This window comes from Cricetulus griseus, assembly GCF_003668045.3.
Source record: "Cricetulus griseus strain 17A/GY chromosome 1 unlocalized genomic scaffold, alternate assembly CriGri-PICRH-1.0 chr1_1, whole genome shotgun sequence".
Lineage (NCBI taxonomy): Eukaryota > Metazoa > Chordata > Mammalia > Rodentia > Cricetidae > Cricetulus > Cricetulus griseus.
Window position 1 is genome coordinate 254,967,848 of NW_023276807.1, and position 18,790 is coordinate 254,986,637.

General features: G+C 42.1%; 1 protein-coding gene and 1 long non-coding RNA gene across 6 annotated transcripts in view; one reads left to right on the top strand and one right to left on the bottom strand.

Annotated features, from left to right (window-relative positions):
• Mycbp2 (MYC binding protein 2) overlaps positions 1 to 11,420 on the bottom strand; it is a 209,237-nt gene extending 197,817 nt beyond the window's left edge. The window contains 3 exon segments of the mRNA XM_027393984.2: positions 11,070 to 11,101; positions 11,104 to 11,241; positions 11,244 to 11,420. Coding sequence (XP_027249785.2) covers positions 11,070 to 11,101; positions 11,104 to 11,241; positions 11,244 to 11,405 — 332 coding nt within the window. The 5' untranslated portion in view covers positions 11,406 to 11,420.
• Positions 11,421 to 11,699: 279 nt separating this feature from the next.
• LOC113839263 overlaps positions 11,700 to 18,790 on the top strand; it is a 101,532-nt gene continuing 94,441 nt past the window's right edge. For all 5 annotated transcript variants that reach the window (XR_004772439.1, XR_004772440.1, XR_004772438.1 and 2 more), the window contains exon 1: positions 11,700 to 11,865. This is a non-coding gene — a long non-coding RNA (uncharacterized LOC113839263). The remainder of the gene's footprint in view (positions 11,866 to 18,790) is intronic.

The following is an 18,790-nucleotide window of genomic DNA, read 5'->3' on the forward strand; positions in this document are numbered from 1 at the left end:
TAAAAACCAAAGTTATATAAAGCATGAATTATAAGTATTGGTAACAATATTTATGATACTACTAAATATCTGAAAATTAAAAGTAATCCTAGGCACTAGGCTAACCAAACACAAAAGTCATAAATAAAAATTTACAATATCTTAACTAAATGAGAAATATACTAAAATGTTTGGAATGCAGCTAAAATAGTACTTACATGAAAATTCAAAGATTCAAATGTTCATACTAGAAAATAAAAATCTAAAGTAAATGACCTAAGATTCAAAACTAGGGGGGGGGAGGATTTAAAATAAATTCAAAGCAAAAGAAGTAAAGGAAAATGCTGAGGGGAAACCAACATAAAAGAAAACATCAACTGTAATAAGAAGTAAAAACACCAAAATTCATTGAACAATAAGCAAAATTGGAAAATGGGTGGCTAGAATAATCAAGAAAATAAATGTTACCATAAATGAAAGAGGAATCATCACTACAGATATTAAAATAATAATAATAATAAAGGGAATACTAAGAACCATATGCATAAACTTGGTGATTGAGATGAAAAATTCATTCTTTGAAAAGCACAACCTGCCAAAATTTATACAAGAAATAGACCTCCTAAATTGTAGGAACTATGTGAAGAAGGCAAATCAATAACTTAACAGACTTTGAATTCACTGGTGAATTCTATCAAGTTTTTAAGGAAGAAACTACAGCAATTCTTACTCCCTTTAGAGGATAAAGCAAAAGGCACACTTCCTAGCTCATTTCATGAGGCCAAGATAACCTTAACATTAAACTTGACAGGCACTCAAGTACTAGAAAACTACAAACCAGCATATCTCATGAATGTACATGTAAAAGAACACTCTAAATTTTATCAAATTGAATCCAGCAATATAACAAAAACGTTAACAGCAACCAAACTGAAATGTATCCCAGGTAGGTATGTATCATCTGGAGATAAATTACAGGCTAAAAATAATCCATGACATGGTTATATCAATAGATGCACGAAAGACATTTGACAAATTCAACTCCCAACTTGTAACAAAAGTTCTCAGTAAACTGGAAATCAAGAGCAACTTCCTTAACATGCAAAAAGACTATCTACAGAAAATCCTACAGCTAGCATCACACTTGATGAAAAGCTACAAGCTCTCTCACTAAGATCTGAAACAATGCAAAGGCATGGTCTCTGACCACTCTTTATCAGTATCTTTATAAAAAAAACTCTAGCTAATGCAATAAAACAAGAAAAGGAAATAAAAGATACGCAGATTGGGAAAGAAGAAATGAACCATCTTCATTTGCAGATAAAATGGCTACCTATGTTAGAAATATAAAAGAACAGACAAAAACAAAACAAAACACAAAAACCTGATATATCTAATAAGAAATTATAGCATGGTTGCATGATACACAAGTCAATTGTTTTCCTATGTACAGGAAGCAAAGTAGAATATAAAATGATACACTCAACAATGAAATGTGAAGGTATAAATCTAATAAAATACACACAAAATCTAAATGAGGAAAACTGTAAAATTCTGATGGAAGAAACAAAATAATAAATATTCCATAGATAGAAAAACTCAATAGTATTATCAAGATGTCACTCTTCCTAATCCATCAATCCATTGATCTAACACAGTATCAATAAGTATCCTACTAGGTTATTTCTGGGATTCTAACAAATTTTTCAAAAGTTTATGAGAAAGACAACACCCATAATAGCTAAGATGTTGTAAAAAGAAAAAAGTAAATATCTCACTTCAAGATTTACTATAAGGCTACAGTAACCAAGACTGTGTAGTACTGAAGAAACGAGACAGACCACCAACAGAACCAAGACCAGGGGAACCCATAATAGACACACGTAAATATAGTCACATGGCATTTAGCAAAGGAGCAGAGCAAAGCAATAAAACAAAAGACGATGTAACAACTAGAACCCAGGAAAGGAGAATCTAAATATAGATCTGCATCCTTTACAAAAATTAATTCAAAATGGAAAACAGACCTTGTATGCAAAACACAAAACAGTACAATGTTTAGAAGATGTAATAGGAGAAAATCTACATGTCCCTGGGTATGGCAACAGGTTTTTTGTTTGTTTGTTTGTTTGTTTTTGTTTTTGTTTTTAGAGACAGGGTTTCTCTGTGTAGCTTTGGAGCCTATCCTGACACTCGCTCTGGAGACCAGGCTGGCCTCGAACTCACAGAGATCGGCCTGCCTCTGCCTCCCGAGTGCTGGGATTAAAGGTGTGCGCCACCAAAGTCCGGCGGCAACAGTTTTTTAAATAAAGTACTAAAGCATGAACCAGGGTAAAAAAATAATTGATAGGAGAACTTTACTAAAATCAAAAATGCTTCCTTTCCAAAAAAAAAAAAACAAACAAACCTGATCTAATCGAAGACTATTCAAGAACTCTCATATCAACAATACCAAAACAACCATCTTGGGGGGAAATGAGGAAACAACCCTGACACTTCCCCAAAGCAATAGAGAAGTAATAAATAAGCACCTGAAAAGCACCTGAAAAGCACCTGAAAAGATGTTCTACAACAGGTGTCATCAGAGTAACACAGATTAAAACAACAATGAGATCCATCGATCAGATGTCCAAAATCCACAACACTGACAACACAAATATCAGTGAGGACACAAAGCAACCCAAACTCTCATACACTACTGAAAGCATCATTTCATACATATAAAACAACATGGTACAGCCATGTGGGGAGAGAATTTGGCAGTTTCCTACAAAACTAAACATACCCTGACCATACGATCCAACAATTACAGATTCTGGAATGTATTTACCCAAAGAAGTTAAAAACTTACATCCACACAAAAACCTGCACATGGATGTTTATAGGAACTTAATTCATAATTGCTAAAACTTAGGAGTGACCAAGATTCCCTTCCAGAGAACAAACTATGATACCTCCAGATGACAGATATTATTAAGTATTAAAAGAAACAAGCTATCAGGCCATTAAGGAGAGGAAGCATCCCATTAAGTGCTTCTGATGGAGTCCATCAAATATTTAAGAACACCAAGCCTATGCAATGTTTAATATAGGATAATTATTACCTAATTCATTTTATGAGGATAACTATAATACTAAAGTCTAAGAGACACCCAGCAAATAACTTAATGTGACAAACATTTGTGCTTGTTGCGTTGACAGTCCTACTTTGCAGATAGGTTCATAAGCCCTACACAAAGAAAGACTTCTTTGGAGTTCTGAGCTCCACCAACTGTAGCTTCAAGAGGCGTTCTGTATTTTGTTTCTAAAATGTTTCTCTTCAAAGAACCAGTATCCCTTAACTGCTACTGTTCAGGCTACAGAGACAGGAAATACAAACTCCCCAGCTGTATCACTGAAAACGATGTTGCACAGAACCACTCCCAACTGTTCTTCCTTCTGAGAGTACAAAGGATGCCCCTGCATCCTTGCAGAGTACCATGTTCAAGGCACGGAACTGTCATCAGTATTGCCAGCAAAAGACTTCTGATGCCCTATCAGATCAGCTTCTGGCACGTGGTGTATGATGAGACAAACAGATCTCATTTGTCCTCCTTTTGTATACAGTGGATTTCTAGTCTAAAACAATCCCTGTGCTAAGGGCAGCTACTGGGCACTGTAACAATTCTCAAGCATGGAATCAGAATGAACAGACCACACTATATTTCTGACAAGTAATACTTGATTTGTATCACAACCACCAAAAGCCAAACTTTGCAAAAATAGGATGCCATCAAAAGAGTGTACTATTAGCTAAAGTCAAAACCATTAACTACTTCAAGCTAGTGGTTTGAAACAGACACTCTTTCTTGTATTTCCTTTGAAAAATTCAAGTTCCACATGGTACTTCAATGTATCTATTATGGTGCTTTAGAGAATCTCAGTTCAGGTTAGGAACGTGTGTGTGTGTGTGTGTGTGTGTGTGTGTGTGTGTGTGTGTGTGTGTGTGTATGGTGTGGGCACACGCGCACACTCCCTTGTACAGTTCCTTTCTTCTGCAACAGATGCAGGGCCTTGAAGCAGGTTTCCCTACTGGCTAGTTGCAGCAAAGAGTGGCAACATGAGGAGATGGTGCAGGCAGGCAGCACAGACTTCTGCATAGTCTTCAAGCAGCTTTTTCTAGTCATCAGCAATACAGAATTCTACAGGCCTAGAGAACTCAGGAAATGTTACAGGTTCAAAAGTTCACAGATAGATCAATTCAAAGGTCCTGTTCTAAGGGCCAGGGTTCCATTTCAACCCAGTCAGAGCACTGACAGTTGTATGGTCATTGAGGACTCTACCCACCTAGAACTTTCAAAGTAAGTCTATTCTTTGCTTCTTTTGCCCACTGCAAATATTCCTCTACATGTTGCTAAAAAAGAAAAAGAAATTCCTTTTACCTCTCATGCCCAATTATCTTCAGCTTTTCTTCATCACTCTCATCTATCAATGTCACTCAGCAACAGGTGGCTTTCATTATACTACCCTAACAATAAATACTTCCCTGAACCTCTCAAAAGCCCAAGATACAGCACCCACCCAGGACATTTCCACTCATAGAAACAACATCCCACTGTCGTTTTCATAGTCACACCACTGCTCGTGCTAAGGGCAGCAAAGCAGTGCTCAGCTGACACTATTAGAATGTGGCTTTCATGGCCGCCAGCACACAATCAGGTTCCTCACACTGCTCCTGGTAGCAACTGAAATGGAGATATACACACCAGAGCTTACCGTGGAGTGCTCGGTGAATAAACAGCTAAGGGGAAGTGAAAAAAGCAGTACTGAGCAGAAGCCAAACTGCAATTCCGCCATAGAAAGGCCTCAAGCACCACCTTGAGAAACTCAGGTTGAAGCGGTCCTTTAAAATGGTCCTCAAGACAAAGGGGCCATCCCATCAGCACAGAACCATCTACGGATGCAGAGGATAGACTCGGGTACCTTCTCAGCTGTCAATATCCCCAAAGCCAGGAGAACACGAGCCTCAATCTGGGAAGGAGGGCTAACTAACTGTATCCCCTGCCACATCCACTGGACTAGAATACCAGAAAGCACTATCCAATAAATACAGAAAAAATAACATTCCTATAAAGTTTTAAATTCTAATAAAATTACTGACTCAGGTAAGGACTATCCAAAATTAAAACCATTAGGTGAAAAGTACAGTGTGCTAGTCCTTTCTCCCACAGTGATGAGCTCATTACAAACAGAAAAGCATAAATTACAGGAGAGAGGTCTGGTGGGAAAGCCAGCAACCTATGACTGGGCGACACAGTACTCAATAATATACTATACTAAAAAAATGTCTTCACAGAATCTAACAAAGTGTAAGGCCTGATTTCTATTTACAAGGTGGAAATATAGGGTGGAAGACAGAAACATGAACAATAACGTCAGGCCCTGTCCTAAAAGGAGGTAGGCTTACGTGGCGTTTCTAGAAAAGGTATAATGCAGTAATAGTAGCCAGGAGATAGGAGTGGGCAGGCCTCAAGAAACTTTCTGAAGTGGTGCAAATAGTCTATACCTGACTGTAGTGACGGTTCCAAGACTTTAAATATACAAATTAAGTCTTCACATTTAATCTGCTGTTGAGAAAAACAGGAAGTGGGTTTTGTTGATTTTTATACTGAATAATTTATAATATAAAATATTGCTATCAAATTCACATATTCTAATCTATTAGATTATCTTTTGACATATTTTTCTTTTAAGATCCAAGATTTTTCACTTCCCTTGTGCTAGGAGACTAATACATTTTACATTTCTACCAATTAGTTTGCCAACAGAGTATTACCTTTGCCTTAACATGTTTATAGAACATATAGGGTTCCACAGACATGAACAGCTATGAGAAGAAAAGTATTACCTATTCACAAACACAGATACGCATATGCTAATTCAACCTACATTGTTCCTTAACCCACTTTTGTAATAATGTCTCTTCTTAGCCCAAAACCATCAGGATTTTCCCAAATAAAACTTAGTTTTTCTTGGGGGTGTTGGTGGCACACGCCTTTAATCCCAGCACTCGGGAGGCAGAGGCAGGCGGATCTCTCTGAGTTCCAGGCCAGCCTGGTCTACAGAGTGAGTTCCAGGACAGGCTCCAAAACAATACAGATTAAACCCTGTCTCGAAAAACAAAACAAACAAGCAAACAAACATTTAGTTTTTCTTGTTCTTCCAGATACTGTCTTTTTGACTAATCTCTCCAATCTAGAATGATCCCTATCCGTCTCCCTCCTGATACCTACATTCTAGCATTAATAAAAATGTTAGCTTTTTATCATACCAACATACAAACTGCTTCCCCACCTCCACTCAGGAAGTTGAGCAGGCCCAGAGTGTTATCCCTTTGTCATAATAGTTGTTTTCTTGATGATTTAATTTAACATTTTCCTTAAGTATCTGCCTTTGTAACTTTCATCCCCAGACAGACAATACACTCAAAACTAGGAACTTCAGTAAGTCTTAATAAGACAAATGGTTAGTTCTAAGTGATAGATAACCTTCAACATTTGCAGGGTTGCCCACTTAACCTTTTATAACCCAAATTCCATGCACACATGGGATGGAACATTTCTATTCTGTTCTGTTCTATTTCGAGATGGGGTACCATGTACCAGAAGCTAACCTTGAACTTATGTATCAGAATCTGGCCTTGAACTCCTGACACACACACCCACTCCCCACCTCACCCCCACCCCCGCTTCCTCTATCACCCAAATACTGGGATTATTAGAGTGTACTACCATGCCAGCAAATGGCATTTCTAAAAAGGAAAATAGTAGCAAAGGAACTAACATCTGAAAAGGAACACAAATCTCCATTTGGGTGGTGATGTTCTCTAATATTTACAGTAGGGCTGCTCTGCTGCCACTGTGAGACCCAGTATTCTCACCAGTCTTTGTGTCTCAGTTTACCACTTCCCTCTTGCCATCACTTCCCTTTCTACTGTAGAGTCAACCAGGAGTTTTCAGTTTCTGTTTTTCTTTGATGTCCAGTCACATTTCAATCCTCAATCAGTCAACTATAAATAGTCCTCACTTATCTTCTAATTAGTAAGATTTATAATAGGCTGATTGGAATTGTAAATATGATTTTAATAATAACAACATCAACAAGCATTTAAAAGACATTTAACATATGTGGGCACACAGCCTTTAGATTACCCTAAAAAGTTAGAAGAAACAGACAGTTGTAGTGTACACACCTGTAATGCCAGCAATCAGAAGGCTGAACCAGGAAGACCGTTTTTTTATTTGTCACCAGGCTGGCCCAGGAGCCAAAGAAAAGCAAAATTACAAGTACAAGGCCTGGCAAAATCTACAGAGCAGAACATATCTTAAACACACACAAAACAGCCCAACTTATCACATAAAAAAAGGTAAAATTGGAATTTGAACCAAGGCAGTCTGCAGTCTGTAACGTTCTACCACAGAAGTGTGGCTCTTCCCAAATGTCAAGTTATATTACCATTCAGGACTGAATAAACTTTTTCCTGACTTGCCTGGCCAGCCACTTTTTCCAAGAAAATGTTATAATTTCAATCAGTCTCATTCATTCGAAAGCATACATACTCAGTCACTGAATACATAAGAGCTATCCCTACATTCAACAATCATTGATCCAAAATCCAGTAGTAACAGGCAAGACTATTGCTTCTCTCCATATCATCAAACCCTCACTTTCAGCAAAGAAAACAAACCCCTGATATTTAATAACATATAATGTGCCAAGTACTTACAAATATTTGTTCATCTAATCTCTGAAACAGCCTACATTATTATCTTCACTATAACACTAAGAAAACTAAGGCATGAAAGTTATATAGCATTCAAGGTTACACAACTAGCAAATGACAGAGGACAGTCAGGACTTAAAACCAGTCTAGTGTCAAAAGTCCAAACTCTCTGCCACTTTGTTAAAATGCCTTCAAAATTCTAGACACTACCTTAGGCTCAAATCCTACACCTAAAACAATCTATAGAACTGAATTTGTTCAATGTGCCTTGGTTATTCACTTAAACGTTTTTGTTCCCTGAAGCACAAGTTTGTTCTCTTGAGGCCTTTCTAATTTCCTCATATGCACTTCTAAATCTCTAACTGCAAGACATGTCAACTTAAATGTCAACTCTAAGAACTTTGCTGACCTGTCAGCTATAGTAGTAGCTCAACTATAAATGCTCAATTCACATGGAACTGGCTGCATCTCCTCATCATTACTTATCATGAGAAATGACCAGTTGTCACCACCACCACCAAGTGCACACTCCAAAACATTACGGATCTTGTACTTACCTGTTCTGCCTTTAGGATCTACAATAGTGTATAGTGTATTCTTATTTACAGAATAAGTGACACCTCCAAAAAAGAAAAAAAAAATGATGCTGCCTATTCAGATCACCAGAATGCATAGATAAGGTACCAATTTCAATAAATTATCAGTCTGTATATTTACAAATGCTTCCTTTTCTAGAGTAAAGGAAGATTACCCCCTAACTTTTTCCATGGCTAACCTGTTGTCATCATAAACCTGCTTCCATTGACATCTATCAATCATTCCTTCCTTCAGCTTTTTAATACCCTCCTCTCTACTTAAGATTCCATAGTTGAATATCCCACTTGCCTTCCAATACTGAATAACCTTTCTGCATGTAACTCCCACCCCAGCCAGGTTGCTCAAACACTTTCCATCCCCTCCACCCCCATTATGCCTATCCCAGTTATGACCACTTGGCCCAAAAGTTACCAATGGCTGGGAAACTGTTCTCACTTTCTTCAGTACCTAGTACTTCTGAAAACTTTGTCTTTCCTTTACTCGGACCTGAGGTGCTTAGCTTTCTAATCTCTTCTCTTGGTTTCTTTTGTTGCCTCCCTTTGCTCACATTCTCTAGAATGTCGGCCCTATTATCTTCTATCTCCTCTAACTCAGTGCTCCATAAAAGTAACACTAAATCCCAACTCCTCCTCCCTACCATCTGTAATTAAGTGGCTGAATTTAATCCAATTCACAATAAGGAACAGTTGTAGGGAAAAACATGTGGGGGTGAACTATAATAAGCTATAATATTGTGAACAAGCATTAGCAGGCATTATCAAAGTAAGGTTGGTTTCTGTGAGTATTTCTTGAGCTAATTCAACCAAATCCTCATATTTTATTGGCAGTTTTCAGAAATTGGTCAAACTAAAATTCATCAATTTTAAGTATATTAACCTACATTTAATTGTCTACTACTGCCAGTACAGTCCTAGATACAAGAAAGCCATTATTAAAAAGCAGTAGAAAGTCAAAAAAAAAAAAAAGCAGTAGAAAGTCATAGCAAGAATATACATCAGAGATTACTGCATACATTTGGAAATATAAAAAGTAATTTTAAATCTTTAAGAGGAATTTGTGCAGATGTAGAACAATGCAATAATTTAGATACACACAGCTCAAGCTTAGACCTAATTCCCAGGGTAAATTCTCTAATGTGATTTGTGCTGCTTTCCAAAACCATTAGCAAGAAACACACTTGTGACATTCTTACCTTCGTTCTAAATAGCAAAGTATAGTTACATCATTTAAATTTAAATGACAACTACTGATGTACCCAATCCTGTCAACAAATACATACAACTGGTCTATCCAGAAAAAGTGTAAAGTTCCACCTTTACAGTTCTCACCAACAGATAAGCCATAATACATACTGATGCACCAGCTAGACTTACAGACTAGACCTTTCATAATGGAAGAAAAAGACATCTGGCATTGCCTTTTTGCCACATTGCCATCATAAGCCACACTGATTTCAGAGGGAAAGAAAAAGAAAAAACTTCACCAAACTCATTTTTTTTAAGATCGTACTATGCTTTCTGAGTGTTCTGTAAGAGGCTATAGGAAGAAACAAAGGTGATTCTCAATTACCACTCTCAAAGCTGGTGAAACAAGTCAGTCACCCTCCTTCAGGGTATATGACAAGTTAAGGCACGGGGAAGGAAACAGCAGGAGAGTCTTTAGCTTTAAAAGGTGCTCATATTTTAAGAAAATGGAAGTGATTTGGCATCTATATCAAGGAAGTTAAGGTGTAGCCAGTCTAACTGAAAGAGATCTGAGAGCTACATAGATAGCAGGAAAACCCTAACCAATTGTCATAGGTTTAATTTCTTCGGATTTTTTTTTTTCCATTTTCCCTACAAAACTCCCTGTACTCTCAAACCAGCAAGTAACAGGAAAGAGAACATAGGATGAAGGGAAATGGCCGGTGGGACATCAGATCAAGGCAGCACCTGCAAGCACATTTCAAGGCCAAAGGCCCCAAAACCAAACTGCATCTAAAAGCCCCTTTCAATCACTTCTCACGTCTGCACAAATCTCCATCTATATCCTTTATTCCTAAGTCTCCTAAAGTGAAACCACCAGCTTGGTATGTATGGACATCACTGTCGTTAACGTACACCATTGCTCCCTGCAGTGAAAGGCGGCCTCCTCTGTGGAGGGCAGCTCTAGGAAGGAATGAGATGGGGAGAGGGCGTGCAAATAACATTGCAGCTCAGACACTCGAGATGGGAACACATCGCCTTAACGGCTCTTGCAAATTCTCTTGGTGCATTTCTGCCTCATCCCTCTCTGCCGTGCCTCCTTTCTCAACAATACACACACGTGTCACGACCGACCAGCACCATCAACCCTCTCTAGCGTTACCCGACACGGTCCTCCCTGCCTTCCCCTCCAAAGGACGGACAGACAAGACAGACAGACAGACAGACACAGAGACAGACAGACAGACAGGCAGACAGACAGACAGACACACACACACACATACACACACACACACACACACACACACACACACACGCACACACACACACGGTGGCCACCACACCCTCTTGTTATCACCAAGTGCTTCTTCCATCAGCATCCAGCGGGGACTAAAAGCCCGGTGCTAAGTACGTGGACACACACGCACGCACCGGTACACGCGCTCACACACACACACACGAGAACACACACACGCACGCACACACGAGGGAGAGAGACAGAGATGCACATGCAATGTGGCGCAAGCACGGGCGCCCTGCAGACTCACCTGGTGGCCGGGTGTCCAGCGCCGCCGCCGCCGCCGCCGCGCCGCCGGCCTGGTCCCTGTCACTGAGCGCAGTGGTGTAAATCCTCCGGTAGCGGTCGGCCAAGGCCCGGCCGGACAGCAGCAGCTGATAGTGACCCCGAGAGTCGGCGGCGGACAGCCCCAGCCCCAGCCCCAGCCCAGCCCCAGCCCCGCGGCGGCCGCCGAGCCGTCGGGAACCGGCATGAACAGCGCCCCCGGCGCCGGGGAGGAAGAGATGGTGGCGGCTGCGAAGAACCCGTCCCCGCCGGGCCCGGAGGAGGCGGCGGCGGGGGAGGCAGTCGCCGCGCACATCATCATCCTCGCCCTCGCCGCCGCCGCCGCCGCCGCGCCGCCTCCTCGTCCCCCGCGCACCGGGCGGGCGGGCGGGCGCGCGCCCTCACAGCCTCCGCCAACGACGCCGGCCGGCGGAGCGGCGGCCTCGGGCGCCCGCAGCGGCCGCGGCCAGCGACCGGCCGCAGGGCTCTAACAAGGCCGCGGTGTCAGCTTCCGCCGCGCCACGGCACGCGCCGCCGCCGCCCCATGCCCCTCGCACATGCTCAGTAATCGCGCCGGGCTCTCCGGCCAGCCCCACCCCCGCCGCCGCCGCCGCCGCCGCCGCCGCCGCCGCCGCCGCCCCTCCGCCTGCCTCGGGGCTGCCGGTGCCGGGCGGCGCCGAAGCCGCCCCGAGTCCGCGGCTCCGGATTTTCCCAAGAGCACGAGGAAGAGCCTGGCCCGTGCGGGGGATGCTGTCAGTGGCCGCGTTCTTCGTCTTCTTCAGGTAATGCGGTTCGCTCCCCGAGAGAGAACCCGAACCTGACAGTAAGAGGCGCCTGTCTGTCACTCAAAGGACCGGTTCCCAGGTCCGTGCGGCCGAGGGCGACACGAACTAACGGTGCCGTGCGAGTGCCGGTGCCGGTGCCGGAGCTGGCCAGGGCGCGTTTGCCCTCTGGGCAATTTGATTTGGAGTTGGGGGGGTGAGGACAGTCTACTTCACTCTCTTAAAAGCAGCATCGGTAACCAGGAGTCACCGTGGCTAGCTCCTGGAGTCTCCGCGCTTGAGTTCGAGGTCACCCTGGACTACACAGTGTGTTCCCATCCAGCTCCTGGCCTCAGCTGTGAACCGAAAGCCGGTCCTAAAAAACAAAATACAATCGGAGAAAGCTTTGACTGAGAGAGACAGTAATTCGTACACCCATTTACACACACACACACACACACACACACACACACACACACCCGTGAAAATGCAATTAGGTGTATTAGCAAGCCAGAGTTATATCCAATTTCCTGTTTCGGCATTTCTATCAGAGATAAATCTTCGTGCAGTTCTTTCTCTTAAATATTCTTCTAGTGGCTCCTTGTTTAACTTAAAGCTGAGTTTTTATATTGACAGTGTTCACATTACGACTTCCCTTTTTCTGCCCAGAGTTAAACTACCAAAGATAATTCTTGCACACGACTTGAAACTAAAGGTGTGAATAAGATTATATTATCTGTGTAGAAAACCGTTGTTTTCTCAAAAAAAAAAATAGCATCTACTCACTGGTCTTTGTATCTGTGCCTCTTTAAAAAGGTTTATCTTAAAGTTCCACCTTAGTATTTGAAAATACAAACAAGGAGTGGAGAAGTTAATTCTAACTGAAAAGAGGAGGGAGAATACTGAAAGACAGAGTTTTAATTGTATCTTTAAATGACAGACTCATAGCATTTAGAGTAATATTTTAAAAGCTCTCTAGTCATGTAACGATGAAAACACACGAACAAAGACATGGGGAGTCAATATTTTAATACCTGTTAGCAAGTTTTTATTTTGTTTCTTCAGCTACATTATAAATCCACTCATAAATTCTTGTTTATGTTTGTGTCTTTCTCAATTACTAGTCTGGAAGTTTGCACATCGTAAGCATGTAGCCTGTGTTAAGTGGGTTCCTATCCCGGTGTGTCAGGGTGGAAAATCACAGACCTCGGTATTGAACAGGATGCTTCCCATCCCTCCACTGCTCTGGAGTGAAAGAGCAGGACACTGGGGGGCCCTGAAGGTTGCACGGGTTGCAACGGAGCCCTGATGTTGCAGGAGCCAGAGTAAGCTGCCTACAAGGATGTGAAGTCAAGCAACCTTGGCTTTGGATCCTGACTTGGCTTCTTAATAGTTGTATGTCTTTGGGAACGTTTCCTTCTTTAACTACCCGCCAAAGCAATGCCCACCACGTAAAGCTGGGGGAAACTTAAGGCATCAAAGATGTCCATCTTGTAATGTGACAATCTATTCCGGGAATGGCAGTACACATCGGACAATAGACTTTTGCTGGGGGCGGGGGGGGGGTCTGAACCAACTCACTGATTGCACATCCGGGGACAGATATTGGTTAAGTGAGTGAATGTCTGCAGAGTGTTAGGTCTCAAACCCGGGACAAATGGCTAACTGGCCGCCCTCCCACATATAATCCAGCCATTTTTTTGGTTACCCGGCCCTCTTTTTCTGCCCTGCACCCTCCTAGCCTCTTGGCCTCCCCTCCCCCTCTCCTCATATGGCCCGGCTCGGGGTCAGGTTCACTCTGGACTCTCCCAGCTGCCCCTGTCTCTGACTAACCCTCATCTCTACAATAAACTTTCTCTTCTACCACACCTAGGAGCTGTCATGCCCTTCCTTTTTTATTTATTTATTTATTTATTTTCATTCATAGAGGAGCTTTTCTAGTGAGGACTTAGGTGGTGGCATAGCCCTTGCTACCCAGTTAGAGTTTCTAGTGGATAGGCACCCCTGCTCTGGTCTCTGGGTTCCGCCCACCTCTTCCTGAATTTGGCTCTGGTCCTCACTGTGCTTTAAAGCACTGCTACACTAGCACCTTCCTCAGCCTTCTGGGTACTGGTAAAACAGGGCAACTGGATTTCCCCCCGAAACCCGGTGTCATTGGGCTGCATCACTAGGCGTGCGCAGAGCCCCACACATGCTCACTTGAGGTATCTGAGAGTGGCGTTCTGTTGCGGTTGGCAGCGTTTCCTTCCACGGCAGCGGCGGCAGCAGCAGCGGCAGCGGTCGCCCAACTCTAAATTGATAGCCAATGCAGCAGCGGGGTTTTCCCCCCTCCTCTTCCTGCCTCTGCACTGCACTGTTTTTTTCTTGGTTCCTGCAACTGCCACAGCTACTGCCTTGGCAGCTCTAGCTACTTTAGAAGGCTTCCCTGGGATGCGGGGGAGCAGGGCACAAACCAGAAAGGAGAGGGTGTTTGGAGTCACCATTCCACGGTCAAGGGGAGGAAGAGTAGGGGACGGGGGTCTCCAAGTCAAGTCACAATGACCACGTTAGCTATCCTGTTGCAGATCCTTGCTTGAATTGCTTCCAACACGCAAAGTCAACGGAGAATTCTACTACTCCTAAATGCCCTTCCCAGCCTGAGTACTGGGGGGAACGGGGTCTTTTGCTCCACAGCGCACTATGCAAAATGGGAAAATAGAGTATTTGGATTTTTTTTTTCAGCCCGTGTGAGCACAGCTAGAGTCCTTTGGGCGCTGCCATCTTAGCTTTAGCTGCAGCTTCGCTACCGCCCTGTACACTGTGTTCCCCAGGGTGCAAGCAAGGGGGCCACCCTGGGACGGCTAGGTGTAGCATGAGGCTGATCCCAGTACATGACGCATTTGCCTTCAAAGAATAGCGTACAACTAAGGCAGATTCTGCCTTTGCCCGTTTTATTGTGGGCGTATTTTTCTGTCTTTGTGGTTAATAGGCTCATTTCTCAAAAGACTAGTCTGTCGTCCTGCAGTGAGACCGTGGCTTCATCTTTCACTTTTAGGATCACAGGTTTTCGCCATTCTTTTCCACTTAACATTGTAAATGTGGGCTACGATTTTTGTTTAATTTTTGTTACCCCATTAATATTTTTTCTTTTTTGCACCTTAAAAATATTTTTTAAAGAAAGCTACCTTTGCTAGTACAAAGGCAGGAGCCATGATGTGTATGTAAAATAAGAAAAAAAAAAACTGAATTCCATTGAAATGATCAATGTACTATTGAACACAGTGGTACACATATGTAGTTCCAGTACTAGGAGGCTGAGTGGAGGCAGGAGGATTTCCATAAGTCCAGTGAGAGACTGTCTCTGAAATAACAAAAATATTTTTAATTAAATACTAATGACAAGCTTCCAACACAGGAAACATGTATACTATCAAGCACAAAGAAGTTGAAACTGTGGGGTCACGAGTCTGTGTGTTTTCCTGTACAATAACATACAAAGGCATTTTAAAACAAGCTTGGTAACTGAAAACAAATTGGTGAAGAGGCAGAGTGAAGTAAAGTTTCCTTCTTCAGTGACCTCCACATTTTCCGGGTCATAGAATTCTGCATTTTTAGCAGCTATGATGATATTTCAATTTAAAGTACTTCAGATAACATTATTAGCACAAAACTGAAGATACAAATTAATGCGGTGGTTGGAATTGTCAGTGTTTATTGAACAGCGTCTCACTGTTAACTCAAGCTAGCTCCAGACAACTGGCTTCAGGCCATCCTCTGTGTGGTTGGAACTATAGGAAGCCACCATGTCCGTGTAAATATAAATGGTATACAGTTGCTCTCGGGTACTCTGATATATAAGCATGAATAACTAATGCTTTATCTTTTTATATTAGTTTTTAAATATTCCTACAGGTAACACACTCAGGTTCTAAGAGGACTGAGGTACATTTGGACATAATCATTTCTCAAAAATTGATTTCAAATATTACTCCAGGTCTGTGAATTCCATAATATCTGCGGATACAAATCACAACTTTTTGGAAAATCATTTTTATGGTGTAATTCCACCAGTGCATGCTTTCTTGACCAAGACAGAAAGTCATATGAGGTGTAACTCTGCTAAGGGGAGATGTTGAACCATAGCATTTCAACTTGGAACAATCCACTCTATAGCCATACGTAGTGACATACCTGTGTAGTAACGACACTCAGAAAGCTGAGGTAGGAACATAGCAACAAGTTCAAAGACAACACAAAAGAAAAAAAAAGTCACTACCATTATAAATAATATTTAGGTTGGTTTTTATTACCAAAGTTAAATACTTTCAATGACTGTTAAACACTAAAGGACTGCTGGAATTCGTGAATGGCATAACAATGCTTTTTCCCCAAACAGAACTGTTTAGGAATCCAAACTGGAGAAATAGTTGCCCTGATCCCAGTGTCCTCTTAGAGTATTAGTTTCTTAAGCCCTGCTCAGGGATCTGAGACTCAGCAATGTCATGTTCCCACCAGATGACCCATAAGAGCCCCATTGGAATATTAAATTATAGTTAATTTTAATTCATGCCTTAGTTCAAAAGACCAGTAAAAGAGAGAATCTCTATCTTAACAAAAGTAACTGATTTATCTCTTCAAATATAAATGGAGCTACTGTTACATATAAAAACAGAGAGTATGTTTAACATACAAGTTTATTTTCTTGGTGCCTGTGACTTAGTTTTAATGTTTTGTTTTTGTTTTGTTTTGGGTTTTTTTTTTTTCAGGAGAGGTTTGAGGCAGCCTCCTCTCTGTGGAGGCTGTCCTAGAACTAGTTCTTGTAGACCAGGCTGGTCTCAAACTCACAGAGATCTGCCTGCCTCTGCCTCCTGAGTGCTGGGATTAAAGGTGTTCTCCACCACTGCCTGGCTGATTTAGTTTTAACATTGAATCAAGTCCAATCTGTGTGATTAAAGGAGGTGATCAAAGAAAGGCCCAGATCTCTCAGGGCTACCAAGACTATTAAAAGTTCTAGCTTTTACAATAGTAGGTAAAGGTGTCCCCGGCAGGTATGGGAAAAGCATTTGGAGTTCCAATTACACCAGATTTCTGCAGGGCAAACAATACCTCACACAGACTCTTGGCTATGTAGTAGGCACTCTATGAGAAAGACTGATCTGAGCAATATTAAGACTCAGTGGTACTGATCCCTCCTTCAGAACTGAACCTCTTATCTCCCAGCTAACAGAACTGTGACTGATGACAGTTGATAGTTGATGGTTGCTGCCTGGCCAATGGTGATATTGAAAGGTAGAATGCTCCAGGTAATTTAACCGTATAGTAGTGGTGAGGGTCTAGTTGTCTTGCACTCATTTGGGGACACCTGTAAAGGCCACCCCAAGTCCAGAAACTAACGCTTGCTTTGTTTTTCTTTTTCTTTTTCTTTTTTTTTTCCACATTTTTCACATCTGCAATGGGGTTGCTGGATAGTCTGAAATTTTACTTTTTAAGGAATCTTCATACCAGCTGTTGTTTATGTTTCCTAATTTGTTTCTTCACCTGAAAAGAATTTGAGAAAATATTCTCAGAGAATACAGTCAGTTCCCACTTACATACGTACTGCTACCTCTGATTTTGGTTGACTTCAGCCTTCTCTGTATACTCTTAGGATGTTTTTGAAAGCATATTGTGTGTGATGAAATGTTACTTGAGTAGCTGGGAGTGTGACTCAGGGGTAGAAAACTTCCTTAGTATGCATGAGATACCAGGTTTAAAGTCCAACACTGAAAAGAAGAAACTCACTTTAAAAATCTGCTTAAAATCCTTATCCTTATCAGAGTGATAAAATCTAGTTGCCACAACAGATAAACCCAAGCAGTTCCTCCCAGACCTACGCTCTGTCCCTTCACTGAACTTTCTTGTGCCCCAGGAGGCTGGCTCCTATGGACTGCATCAGCTGCTCTCCTTGGGGGCCCCTGTGCTGGGGTTGGCTAATGAGGATGCTTTCTCTGGAGATAACCCTAGTGGGGAAGAGGCATGTCAAGGTATTCTTCCAGATTCCCTGCTTTGTCAGCACCTCTGGCAAAGGCTGAGTTGTTTCTCACTGGGGTTCCTGCCTGGCAGCTTCTCCTGGACTCCAGTCAGAGCTCTGATTCCTTGTCCATTTAATTCTAAAGGCGGTGACAGTTTCCTGTCCCCATGCTTCTTCCCTTACTCTGTTGAAACTTCTGAGAGTCCTTTCATTAAAGTCTATTAATTTGAATTATCTGGAGCAACTTGTTTCTTGATAGGATTTGGGTGATCTACCTCACTTAATTCAAGCTTACTCATCACACATGCCATAGTCTGATGCAGATCAGACAGCATTCTTTATTCTTGGAATGTTAGCATCTGGAATATGTAGTCTCCAACATGAAGAACAGTGAGTCGAAAGTTTGCATGAGATGCTAAGAGCCAAGTTTGAAAATACTTTACATCTTTACATGATTTCTCCTGAATTCAGTGGCTCGAAGCTATCACAGGGCCCCCTAATAACAAGGAGGCTGGAAAGTGACAACTAATACTCAGGCATTTCTAACCCATAACCTGCCTGAGAACCATGCATCCCCTGTCTGTCTTGTGGTTTCCTCTCTGCCCCCATCCCCTTAGGCAGGGATCTTAGACTTTGTACAGAAAACTTTTCTGGCTCTCGCAGCCTGAGAACCTCCCCAGACTCTGAAATATCGACTGTCACCATCTTCTTTCTCTACCGGTGCTTAGAAAGTTCAATTAATTTGAGCTGAACCAGAACTACTTCTAATATTCTATTGGAACATCAACACTGAATTTAATTCAAGACTGATCCTAAGCCCCATAATGCTAGTCTTCAACCTGACAAGTTGGGTTAACAGACAACTGAGCTTCAAACACCCACACAACAAAGGAAAGAGAAGATTCCCATAGTGAGAAACAGTACCAGTGACCTAACTCCAGATGTCTCGGCCCCATC